At 36.5% G+C, this 12,938-nt stretch overlaps 1 protein-coding gene across 1 annotated transcript in view; it reads right to left on the bottom strand.

Moving 5' to 3' along the window:
* STARD9 (StAR related lipid transfer domain containing 9) overlaps window positions 1–12,938 on the bottom strand; it is a 118,079-nt gene that overhangs the window by 31,012 nt on the left and 74,129 nt on the right. Inside the window, exons 17-21 of the mRNA XM_072864248.1 lie at window positions 9,797–9,848; window positions 8,740–8,877; window positions 7,745–7,827; window positions 6,612–6,715; window positions 4,351–4,398 (exon numbers count right to left, since the gene is read on the bottom strand). Of these exons, the coding sequence (XP_072720349.1) occupies window positions 4,351–4,398; window positions 6,612–6,715; window positions 7,745–7,827; window positions 8,740–8,877; window positions 9,797–9,848 (425 nt within the window). The remainder of the gene's footprint in view (window positions 1–4,350; window positions 4,399–6,611; window positions 6,716–7,744; window positions 7,828–8,739; window positions 8,878–9,796; window positions 9,849–12,938) is intronic.

Below are 12,938 nucleotides of genomic sequence, written 5' to 3'. Positions count from 1 at the left end.
GTTTACAGCTGTGAGAGGGTCACAAGCTCTTCCCATACTTTCCAACAATGCTGAAACCACCACACACACACCCCACACACTCCCTATATCATAAAGTATCAGAGAATAAGCAATGCAAGCAATGCACATGGAAGCGTGTTTTTTGCTGTTCTCAGCAGCACTAGCGTATTCCCTCATGTGTGTGGTAATGGCTTTTTGCTGAACTAACATGAAACTGTAAGATCCTTTCCAACAGGCATGTGTGTTTGCACACAGAGCAGAACACGATGCAGGCCAAACTGATGTTATTAATCAGAGCTCCATACTAGGACTACACCCCAAAAAGGCAAAGTACGGACGCATACCCATACTTCACTTTAAAGCTTGGAAAAACAAACACAGCACAGCAACCATTACAGTACTATTACTGCTTTTTTTCCGGTGATGTAGGTAGTCAGTACAATTCTATCTCTCTAAGGTCAACATTTCTATAATAAAATACTGTTGCTGAAGGTATATATATGAATTGCAGTTCTGCTGCTATTTCAGTGCCTCTTTGATTCACCTCCTAATTTTTAATAGTACAAAACAAAAACTAAGCAGGGCAGTAAAGACAGGTCTGAATACAGAGATTGAACATTAAACACCTTTTTATGAAGTTGCTTCTTAAAGATGGTTTTCTCAAACGGTACAAAAAGATAATGAAAATTCATGCAGAGCCACTTACATAATACAGGTAAGCCAGAAGATGTTTTTCCTCTGGCTGTCAGTCTACTGACTGTGAGACCAAAATGACTGGCTGGTTTGGGATACAGATCTGTCTCTCACAGAAACTGCTGAAACCAAGAACATGAAGTAAGAATGCTCCTTTTCTACCTTCGAACATGCTATGTCACTTCAACACACTCTTGCTGGTTTGTGGAAATAACATGAGAAACTAAACTAAAAAATGAGGTGAAAATGGCCCAGAAAGAAAAGAACAGATTCACACACACTTCATAGCTAAATCACCTCATAGACAATTTAAAGAACAATCAATTTGTGTAATACACGTTTGAATGACTAAACTAAAAACAAGTATCAATCCAGTTAACATAAGAATTTAGCCATATTCTGTAATAGGTAGATGAGATCACTCATTTCTTTCATCTAAAACATCTTAAATCAGAGGTACTGTTAAATTTAGACTTGAAATACAAGAATACTATGAGATACAGGAATCAAGCACAGACCAATTTCTGCTATTGCTTGTATTCCTGTCTTCCCACATAAGCAATCTACACTTGGTATAGTTCTAGCAGGAAATAATATAACCTCAGGACAAACATAAGACAAACAGCTTCATTTCTGTAGGTATCAAGACGTACATAAAATCTTGGTTTCACGGGACCGGCATACACTGGCATAAAGCATATAAAAAAAAGGAACCCTACATAGAATTTCATAACAGCATGCAGATTTCTAGGTGTACCAAATGCAGCAAGAAGTGTCAACAGTTACCCCTCCTCCAAGTAAACCTTTAAAAACAGCAAGTAAAATTACAACAACAGAAAGACACCAACCTTAAACTAAAGATAATCACAAATTACTGAGAAAATTTTCATATTATACCAATGCTGCTGGATTGTTTTTCCATCTCATTTTTCTCTCCACAAAGTTTGCATGACGCATGCTAAATGAACCATCCGTAAATCCACATTTTTTCCAGCCTGTTTTGTCGTCAGCTCTCCGGGATCCTATTGTGCAATTCTCCTCCCCTCTTCCCCAAACACTTCTACTGCTGATGCAGAGGCTGGCGGCTGCTACAGCATAATGCAGCTTTCAGTAACTATGGCAGCAACAGCTCTGTGGTGAGGCTGAATTCCTTCTGCAACAAAATCTTAAGGCTCAAATAGAGAAACTCAAGTGAAAATAACCACTGTTGCTAAAAGCTGAAATTTGCCAATTTTCCCAAGGAAAACATCAGTCAAGTTAGCATGCACAACCTTCTGTCTGCCTAGTGTTCAAGTCCCATTTTTCTTTTACAAATTATTTTTTCCAGTGGAAAAAGAGTTAATAATAAAGCAGAAAAAAAAGATGTTGGCAAGGCATTTTGCACCCTTGCAAATCCCAGCACTGAGAGCAATCACAAGTCAGGGTTACAAGCCTATCCACTGATATACATCCACCCCCGCCCCATCCTCCCCATCCCTCCACCCATGTCCAATCCAGGGCCCTTCCCGCAGGGCCTCAGAGCATCACACAGCAGCAGGCGCCACGCAGCTGCATAGGATTGTACATCTGCTTCTGCCTAGCACAGAGGCTCAAACTTCTCCCTTCTCCTCCCTAAAGCAAAGGGAGGACGGATTAAGGAGATATGAAGACCTTGTATTATCACCTCCTCCAGCCTCCTGAAGCAGTGCCACTCAGGCAATTCAAAGCAAAAGATGGGGAGTGAGGGGCAAAATGGCCAGCAGAGTCAGAAACCTTTAGAAATAAGGGACCTTTGGAAATGTACACACAGAGTAATCCCCTTCATGGAAGTTACCATCAGGTATCATTTAGATTTCTGATTAGCTGGTTTGCTTACAGAAAAAGCACACCTGTGCATTTTTTTTTGTTGGGGGTTTTTTTAGCCTTTCCATGCAAAACCTAATTTTTTTCTTTGCCTCAGCCCCCACAACAACAGTAAGGCAATGACTTATTTAAGGCAACCCTTTAAATACACTTCTAAAACAGACCTCTTTTTGGCAAGGAGTCACAGGCACAAGACACAGCCACACACTCCAGTAAAGGTCACTGCTGCCTTGCTAAATTCCAGTTCAGCTGGAACTACAATCTATCACAGGCTTTCCCCTTATGATTTCAAGTTATATATAGAATCAGTTAGTTCCCCTGCTAACCCACTATACGTGATTCTGCTGTTAAGTTGCAGACTTGCTGTAATTGACACAGTGGAATTCTCTGTGAAATGAAGTATTTGAGGGATCTTTTAAGAGATGCAAGAGATTTCTTTAACTTGTATTTGCAGAGCACTTTGAAATTCTCAAATGAAAGCTGTTAGTAAGAATTTGGAGTATTATTTTTACAAATATTAGTTGGACATGTTAACTATACCACATTAGAATAGTAATTGTGTTGTGTTCTCCAGCATCAGATGCTGTATCTACAGGCACTGTTTCCTTTCCAGTTCAGTAGAATTTCACACATTATTATAAGATTTTTTTTTTCTTCTGGTTTAACAATGTTGGTGTTTTCAAGGAAAGAGAGCTTAAACATATTCCAAGTACCTAAAATTAATTCAGTGTACTGCTATACCACTGGACTCTAATGGAACAACTGGGTTTTTTCAAACCAGCAAGAGAACAAAATCAGGTTTTATATTTATATGCAGTATGGTATTAAGGCAATGTCAGGAGCAAGAACTTCATTATCTACTTATTTGTGGTGATGCTGTCATATGATGACTGATGCCAGTCACAAGCCTTCTCTGTGTTTGCTGGCTGACAACAAACATCAGAAGTTTGAAGTGCTGGGGCTCTTCTGAGTAGGGTGTATAAGCAAGCAGCCAAGTAAGAGTACAATGAATCACACCCTTTTTCAGGGAAAGTTTCATGCCTAAAGTTTTAATATTTGGGTGCAATGGTAGAAATTTGTTTTCTCTCTTATTTCTCAAAATATTTTAACATACAATTAGAGATTGAACCGGTAACCCATGAAAAGCAGATGAGAAAAACGTCATCATATTGACAGCATGAGAGATAAGACTGTAAGTAATCATTACTATAATGTATATGTTCATATGCTCTGAAATAAAAAATCCAGAAGAACCATCAGTTCCTGATTAAAGAGTACTTAAACCCATGGAAGCCCAGCAGTTTCTGAATGATTTTTGTGTGCAGGTGTTGTGCTTCTTTGCATGAATGAACCACATTCTATGCTAGGATTTCCTTTTTGGACTCTTCCATAAAGTCATCTTCTTCTCACCAGAAGAGAACCCAATTTTTCCAAGGAATTTTCAATATACTAATGAGTATTCACAGGTCCCACTACTGACATCAATTTTAATATATTTTAAGGTTCTTATATATTGTAAATTGGTGGCAGCTTCAGCATAAACCCCACTCTAATCATGGCTTTAAAATACAGGTTACACGTGCAACAAAAGTGCAAACCATTTGCACAAGATTGAGTATGAAGAAAGAACATGGTTGCAGAGACTTGCCTATAACTCAGCTGCATGTACAGGTTCTTGTTTCAAAATGATAAAATCAAATTAAAGCTTGAAGCCTCGTTTGCATCTCTTCTGGAGGAAATCCAGAAGCACAGGAGAACGACAAAGCTAGAGGAGCCAAAAAATTCAGCATGATTTAGACACATTAATATTCTTACCTTAGTTCAGGAGAACATTTGTTTTCTTTACAGTTTCTACATTTTTGACTGTAAAAATAAAAATATGAAATCATAAAGTTGTTCAAAAAGAAGGCAAGAAAACTTCACTGACGCCTATTATACACAGAGAGGTTACTGTAATTTTCAGTAGAGGAAGACTCTAAGATGCAGATTGCTAGCAGCTGGGAGAGCATCAAGAACTATCAAGTGAGAGGGGGGAGAGAGGGGGGGAGAGAGACACACACACACATAGCTTGCCCTTTCCTTATATTTTCCTCTAAGCACCTCTTTCTGACAGAGAAAAGACCCTGCACTGGGTGTTTTTTTTACTGATGAGCAAATAAGCACTCCCTGTAGTCCACAGAAACAAAAAATACCTCAGGCACGGCTTTTAGTACTTGACATTGACTTTTCTTCATGAAACCTGGACATTTGAGAGACCACATATATCTCATTTTATTCTCATATTATAGATCTTAGGCTAGATGTCTCAATCATAACCCCCTCCATAAGCAAAACCACTTGTCTGGACAGAAACACAGGCTTACTGGTTACTGTAAAGGAAGGCTGAGTGGATCAATTCAGTTTACCTTTGCCAAAAAACTATTCAAGAGGAAAAAAAGACCACTGGATTATATAAGGTGAAAGGCAACTAATATTAGACATAGTTTATAGCTTATTCCTGTAAGAGATGGACATTCATAAAAATCAAGCAAATGCAATACCATAATGCTTTTAATTTTCACTGAAGTAACCATTTGAAACATTCTAGGTAAGTATGAGGGTAATGTTAAGCAATGTAATATGTATAGTCCTGCCCAAGTGATTAAAAAATTGATCAACACAAACAAATCTGCTATCTGAATGTGGTCTGAAAAAAAATCAATCAGAAGTGTTCTTCAGTTTTGTCAGGTTAAAAAGGGGAAAACCAAGTGCAATCCTGGGCTAAACTCTTCACAATGCTTCGGGATTTCTGCAGGTTTTTCTAGGACCATCAACAAATTTCTGTGACAAAAGCTCCACCCCTGATGTTTATAGCCATGTAAAGAGCAACTTGGTATCTACTTTCGAAGGTCATTAGACAAACCCTTATTTTTAAATTCTTTGTAATTTTTACAAAGAAAATAACAGCAGTGATGTGTAAAATGTACCTCAGTAAAGGAACAAAATGAAATACTATTTTGTATAGAATGGTATCACTGCAGCAAATGAAAAGCAAATGCAGAGATTAGATACATTAAAGAGAACACATAGAAACACACTATCCAAGGTGGAAAGCAAGCCACTTGACTAGAAGTATGAAGAGATGTTCAAAACAGAGATAGCATTTTATGCTCATATAAACAAGATGAGATACTTCCTCTAGAAAGAGATAAAAGATTCCCAGTATGTTACCACACCAAAAACACTCTAGCAAGAAGCAGAACTATCAACAGATACGAATGAGAAGATGGCTGTTTCTTGCCTTTAACAGGTCAATTGAATGTGCCAGGCTGAGAGGAATTAAAAAAAGAGAAAGAACCCAATTACATTTAGTTCTGTGATATTCTGTTTTCAATGTTATGAACTGAAACACAGGAGATATCTTAATTCATTTTCCTGATACATATTAATCACTGTCTTCATCACACCTATTCTTTCCCTTTCAGAAAGGCTCTGCCATGAAAAGCATACACTAGACACTGTGAGTATAAGCAGCTCTTCAACATTTCGGAAGCAGTGTATGCCTTATTTACTGCTCAGTTTTAAAAAAAGAGAAAATTGCAATGGCTTTCTGAGATGAAGGGCTCAATGAGGACTTGAACTAAAGGGAATTTATAAACAAAGAAGCCGTCTGATTTCCACAACAAATTAGCAGGGAAACTGAATTGGTAATAATTACCTTGGCTAAATCATATCTAGAAAAGTCCATCCTGTGCACTGAAGTAAGAATATTGTAAAAATAGATTAGCTTGTAAATTAAAACAGCTATAATGCAGATGTGCAAATGAACTGAATTAAGGCTGTCTGACAGTCTCATCTGAGGCATTTTCTTGGTTGTGCACCAACATTCATTGTGCATCAATAAATAATTTTTCAGGTTTGTTGCTTGGATATCATAACACTGTATATTAGCCAGTTGGCCAATGCATTTCTTGGACACTTTGATCACTTGAAAACATGATGGGACCTAGTCTATATACAACTTAGTTTTGTCTGAACCAAGTCCTGGTTTCAGACATCATCCCACATGAGAAATTGTTTGTTTGTTTTAAACTTACTTGTCAAGAGAAGAAAGGATATAGTGAGGAGAATGGGTGCAACTTCCATCCAAGTTGAGCCAGTCCAAAGCTCCACAACTCAGAATGGGTGGGGTTTCATTAATCTACAAAACACACATGAGAACAGGAAGAAAAAATATCACAGCAACCCAGGAACTTCCAAGTTATCATTAATACTGCTGTTGCTAACTACTCTGTGCAATGCTGCAAAATACCTCCCATGTGAGTTTATAATCTCACTTACACTTCTGCTTAGTCTTTGATAATTTGCAAAATTGCTAAGTATTTGTTACTGAGTACACCTCTTCTTGTAGCTCTGTTTTAATGTACTACATGTTTCATTAATCAAGAAATTAAGAATGAAAACAAATGGAAGTTAAGCCTTTTATCTCAACTACAGAAGTGAGTACAAAAGGACAGTTGAGCGGAAAGTATAAAATGTTACTATATGAAAATCCATTTTAAAAGGTAGATTCTCGCCAATATCGGTTGGTAATATGGTTATGTCCTAAACCAGAAAATTTACATTCTTTAAGTTAGGTTTTTTTAGTTATATATACCAGTCATTTTAAGAACTATCTAATTTTTTTGAAACATTATTGAACTAGCTGACCAAATAATATGTTGCAGTAGTTAGTTCCTGAAATTAACATACCAAGAAACATTTTATCTATTTCTCATGTATGTAACAATTAGGTGCTTTCAGAGTCAACAATACTCAAGCACTTAATCCTATAAATTTTCCATTTCTTCTAGTATACCTCATTCAGGATGGTGAAATGATAAAGGAGATAATTCAGCAAATTATCAACTGTGGAAAGATTTTTAATTGGTCTTTTCACCGTGGCATTCTGCCTTTCTGTTTCAGTCCTACTGTAGTCATGACTAGAAATAGGAAACACTAAATTATTCAAGGGATCTGCATCATCTTTTGCTAAGCACATCTAAAAGAAGCACTAGTGTCTTCCCACAAAAGGTTTAGTGTCATTACAGACCATTAGATGGAGGAAATGAAGCCAGTGAATACGATGATGAGAAGAAATATTATCTATATCAGGCTTGCTTTTAAGAGGGAAAATAATTAGGAAAATCAATGAAGAATTAGGAGAGAAAAATACAGTTTTAGAACTTACTGATCTTCTTTGTCTTAAGATAGCAGCTTCTGCTGGGTGATTGAATCTAAACTTATGAGACTTGCCAAGGACAACAAGGGCCCCTGTGAACAAAAATTAATTAGAAATCTACAGAGACATAATTCATCAAACAGTTGGTCCCTAGAATGTTAGCAGTTTCTTAACTCCAGTATACAGACTACAGCATATACAAACTACTACAGAATAGTATGTTAAAAAAAAATATATATATTCTGACCCACAGCTTTCTGACCATCACAGAGCAGAGAACTAATTTTAAAATTTGCCACTATGGAACAGCAGAGTTATCATTCTCTAATGACAGCATCCAAGCAAACTAATCTTGGAGATCTCTGCAAAATTAACATAACAGTAAATTGCCTGTTCATATTAAAGACCAGCATGACTTCATATTAAAAACCAACCCACTGCTGGAAACTCGGTTTTACACTATCTTTTTAAGAATCCAGTTCACTGCAAGTTCCCAGAAACTGGATTGTTTTTTTTATTTTAAACAACCTGAAAATATGGGAGCCCGATCCATTTCATCTGAGCTCATTCACCATAGCCTATGACTCAGTGGCTAGTACCCTCCACCTAAACACACTGTGAAAAAATTGAAGGTCATTTCAACCATATTACATAATTGCCAAAAAACCCCGCCAGTGGTCACCTGGCTTAGAGCCAGTCTCCCCTACTTTCCACAACAGTGCCTCTGACTACAGGTCTTCCCTTTTCAGAAGGCTACAGACTACTGCTGCCAAAAGGGGTCTTAATATTGTCACCTATGTCTTCATTTTACTTTCTGTGGGGTACTTAATTTATTTGTCCCAGTCTGGAAGCTCTAGCCATGGATCAAACCTCGTGGTGCTAGTCAGCAGTAGGAGACTGAGAGATGTATTTCTCAGATCTGCATGAGTTCCATAAATCCTTGTCTCTAAACTCCAGAGGTAAGTTGATTATAATGCAGCATTCACAGAAAAAGCAAGCCTTACCTTGTGACAGACGACATGATCCAGTGACTTCACATCCATTCACAGTGCAGTGCGCACCCTGAACTGGTCGCAGTGTCACAATCCCACAGTTGTTGTCTATCGTACAATGATCCCTTTCAATCCACTGTCCCTGCAAAACTACAACGTATAGATTTGTTTTATCTCACCTGTTGAAGGGGCTGGGTTTGCACTATTTTCCTCAGAATGAAGTACCATGCACTGTTTGACGCTATGACTGCGTACTTCATACTTCACATACTATGTCACGTGCAGAACAAGGAGATTAAATTGTCATCTTTGATTGCTAGCCAAGTACCCAATCACAGAAAAAACTTACTTGACTCAAAATAGTGAGATTGCTCTTTTAAAGTATTTCTGGTTCTGGAAAACTATATACTGCTTTCTGATTTGTGAGCTGACGTGCAAATTCGTCTGTTGTGCTGAATTTTCTTATTGCTATTATGGTGTTTATTGCTTATATTTTACTAACCTACTAGCAGAAAATAATCAAACTTAACCAAACTTTGCAGAACTAAGCAAAGCTGAGATTCCACAAAGTGTCAAATTTCAGTATAAAGTTTCAACTCTCTATGATAATTTGTAGCTCTTGAGATTGTTAAAATTAAGAGCAGAAATGAAATTAAATAAAAATATTCTGAATCATTTGGATTTTATATCTAAAATACTCTGCCCAAGTAGAGTTGAAAAGCATTTTCAGTGTCTCATGATCACTTGTGCCACTAGTTTAGGATAGAACATACCAAGATTTGGATGTTGGATGAAGATATTTTTAAACTCTAGTGTAGCATTTCACAAGTGTGAAGAAAATTCCGAAGAGATCTCAATTAGGTCAAGACCATTGGCTTTTTGACCTCTTAAACAAAAACAAAAACTAACTGAAATATTTTAGCCAACTTAAATGATTATTCTCTTCTACTACCTTCTTCTATAAAGAAAGCTAAATAGAAACATTACCTAGCTATTACACATGACAAATGTAAACCTCTTGGTTTGACATGACCGTATCATAAAATAATTTGTAATATCATTCTCTTACCAATGTCTTGATCTTGGTCCGAATCACTTCTTCCAATTTTGGTTGTTCCTTCCTAAAACAAGAAAATAACTAATTTAAAAGTCAGTTACTGAAAGTGGATTATATATAATAATTTAAAAAGCTTTGGTACAGCATCTTAGCAAATACCTGAAATAAATCACCTCTGAATGACTAAATTGTTTAGAGCAAACTCTATCTACTTCTTTGTAATAGTTCAGCCTGCTGTTCCCCATAGCGATGCAATTACTTCTTATCCTGCAGCTATGTCAGCTTCTCCTATTACGACTCCAGTAGATGAAGTAACCCTCAGTGGATGATTTTTGCACTGTGCTTTAGACAAATATTTTGAATATGAACAAGTTTGGTGCTTTGAATTTTTACAGTGAGACTTGTTGTTTGCAGAAATGATAGTTCTTTTTATAAATATCCATGCAGGAAGAAAGAAGCTGCAAAATTATTATTCAGTTAACTACGCTTTTCAGATATAAAAGTAACAGAATTCCTATTTTGTAAGAGAACTTTGTCATAGATTATGAATTCTTCAAACTAACTACTAAAGGATAACTTTTCTCCTAAACTTAAATGACATTTATAAAAAGTCTTCTTGGTGATTATGGTATATGGACAAGTTCCCAAACTTGAAGATTCAATAACTTAAAAGAAAAGAACTTCCTAGGAACAAAAGTCTCCAGAACAAGCAGACACAAACCATATTATGGGCCAGTGATGGAAGGGCGAGTACTTTTATGGTACAGTGCAAATATCAATGAAACAGAGTCATTTAGTCAATACTATGAGAAAAAACTACCAAAAAAAGCAATTAATTTACCACCTGTCTAGTATGTTCCATTACTGGTTCTATCTTTTTCCTTAGGAAAACAAAGCAAGATCATTTCCCAGCTCTGAAGAGACACTATACTTGATTATTGTAAACTAATTAGTGAATGCGCTCTGAAACGACTTTAGTGGCAACTCTTTCAGTCATATTAAAATTAATTATGGTCATTAAACTACTTGATTTTTGTATTCTAATCAGAATAAATTGAATATGCTTTCTGCTCCAAGCATATTATAACCTAGATTTAAAGATGAAGCAAGAAGTAGTAATCAGAAGCCTGAAGACTGGGAAAAGGGAAGCTATGCATTACTGTAAGATGAGGCAGTTATGGGTGATTATGGGTAAACCACAGTGGTTTTGTGCATTGGAGGAAAAGGGAATGATTATTATTCAGTTCCTCACAGAGCTCAGCTATCTGAACCAACTAACAGAGCCCTCTACTACAAGCCCTGCTGAGACTCTCTTGCTGAAGAGGCTGAAAGCTGGATTGTGCCCAGTGCCCCTGCTTTGGAGTAATTACCAAGTTACATGTCAGCTTAACGTTCAGTGGACTCAACCACAAAATATCCACCTGGCCTGGCCACAACTTGTAGAAAACTTATGATCCATATGGCCTTTGACTCACCTCACACAATCAAGTGAGTTAGCAACATGTATTTTATACAAAGAGAAGTAAACCAACTCCTAAAAGACCTCTTTATCAGCTATCTTCTTGACTAAACAAAGAAATAGTTATTGTAATGCCAAAAGAAACTTTTTTTTCCAATGTGCTGAAATAACTCTCTGGTAATACAATTTAATTCAGAAAAGTATATTACAGCAGTATTGGCTCATGAAATGCACAATAGTATCCCAGTTAGTGGAGTGATTCTGGGTGAATTTAAGTACAACTAAAAATTGCAGCTGAGAACAAGGGTACAAATATGATACAAGCAAACTAACTCAACTTAAAGAAGAAAACAAAACAAAAATAGCCATAACCCAGGCCCCTGATGATTTCATTTTTTCCAATGCTATTACTGAGGTAATAATTTAAATATTTATACTCTTTCCTAATTTAATATTGAGTATTCTACCTGAAAAAGTGAAAGACAGACAATTCAGGTGAAATGACTGCACAACTTCACCTTAACATACGGAGGTACATCTTCAGATCTGTAGAAGTGCTTTTACATTGTTACCCTCTTCTGGCAGTGTTTCCTAACTAAGGGTAGAATTCCCAAGGCACATTATAGAACCATAAAGAGTGAGATTGCTTTCCCTCTTCAGTTTTGGGAGTACTCCAACTTTCAAAAAAGTTTGTGAAGTACATCTTTTTCTAAAACAATATAAACATATCCCATATTTTTAAGCTATGCAAAAAGGTCACTTAAATTATAGGGAAAACATATTTTTGTTAATGAAAGACAGAAAAAAAGAACAGAACCTAAGAAAGAACGGTTCTTTAAGCATAGGCATAGCATTGATTAGTGCAATTAATACTATGGAATATCAAGAGACTAAAAGAGTAACACAATGTTTATTCTCCATGATCTGAAAACTGCTGCCATGGCCTCTCTCTAGAAGTACAACGTAAAGTACTGTTATGTGCCGAAGCCCTAATATGTAAGGAACCATTAATGTTTTACCTTCTTGCTGTTCAGATGAAGGTAATAGACACCAGAGTCTAAAAGATGCAAAGTGCAAAGAAAAGAAAAGGCAGCATCTAGGAGCAAAGAAAGAGGGGACAAAGAAGTTAGTGTGACAGAGAGACATTAATGACTTCAGGTGACCCTTCAAAGTCGGTTTCTCCATTAAAATGAGTGTTGTCACTCATTTTGGGTGACAACTTTAGTGACATTTTGGGTGACAAAACTTTAGGTGTTGTCAAAATTAGTATGTTATTAATATTTGCTGTTTCCAAAATGGCACATAATGGAAAAACATTTAAGTATTAGCAATTACTTTTAATAAGTATTTAACGTTAATGTATGATTGAGTAGTTCAAGTTGCATGTTGATCAGCACTGGACATTATTAATTGGTCCCTAATTATTACCTGGTACAATTTCTTTGTCCTAGCATGAGAAAAATCAGTAAGGTTTCTCATTCAACGTGATAAAGAACAGCATGATTTCTGTTTCAAGTATTTGTTGTAGCTTTTTAATAGGAAAAAAAAATCCTGTGTCCCTAAACTATATCAAGTAGCACAAAACCTAGATTTGGATTAAGATATTAGTAGACGGATACATGGTGTTCAACCATATTTAACTCATTTTTAGCTAATGAGTGCACCTCTGTAGGATGCCCACCCATCATTCCTTTT

The sequence above is a fragment of the Ciconia boyciana genome, chromosome 6 (assembly GCF_034638445.1).
Source record: "Ciconia boyciana chromosome 6, ASM3463844v1, whole genome shotgun sequence".
Lineage (NCBI taxonomy): Eukaryota > Metazoa > Chordata > Aves > Ciconiiformes > Ciconiidae > Ciconia > Ciconia boyciana.
The sequence above is the reverse complement of the archived record's forward strand: the minus strand, read 5'-3'. Positions and strand labels throughout refer to the sequence as shown.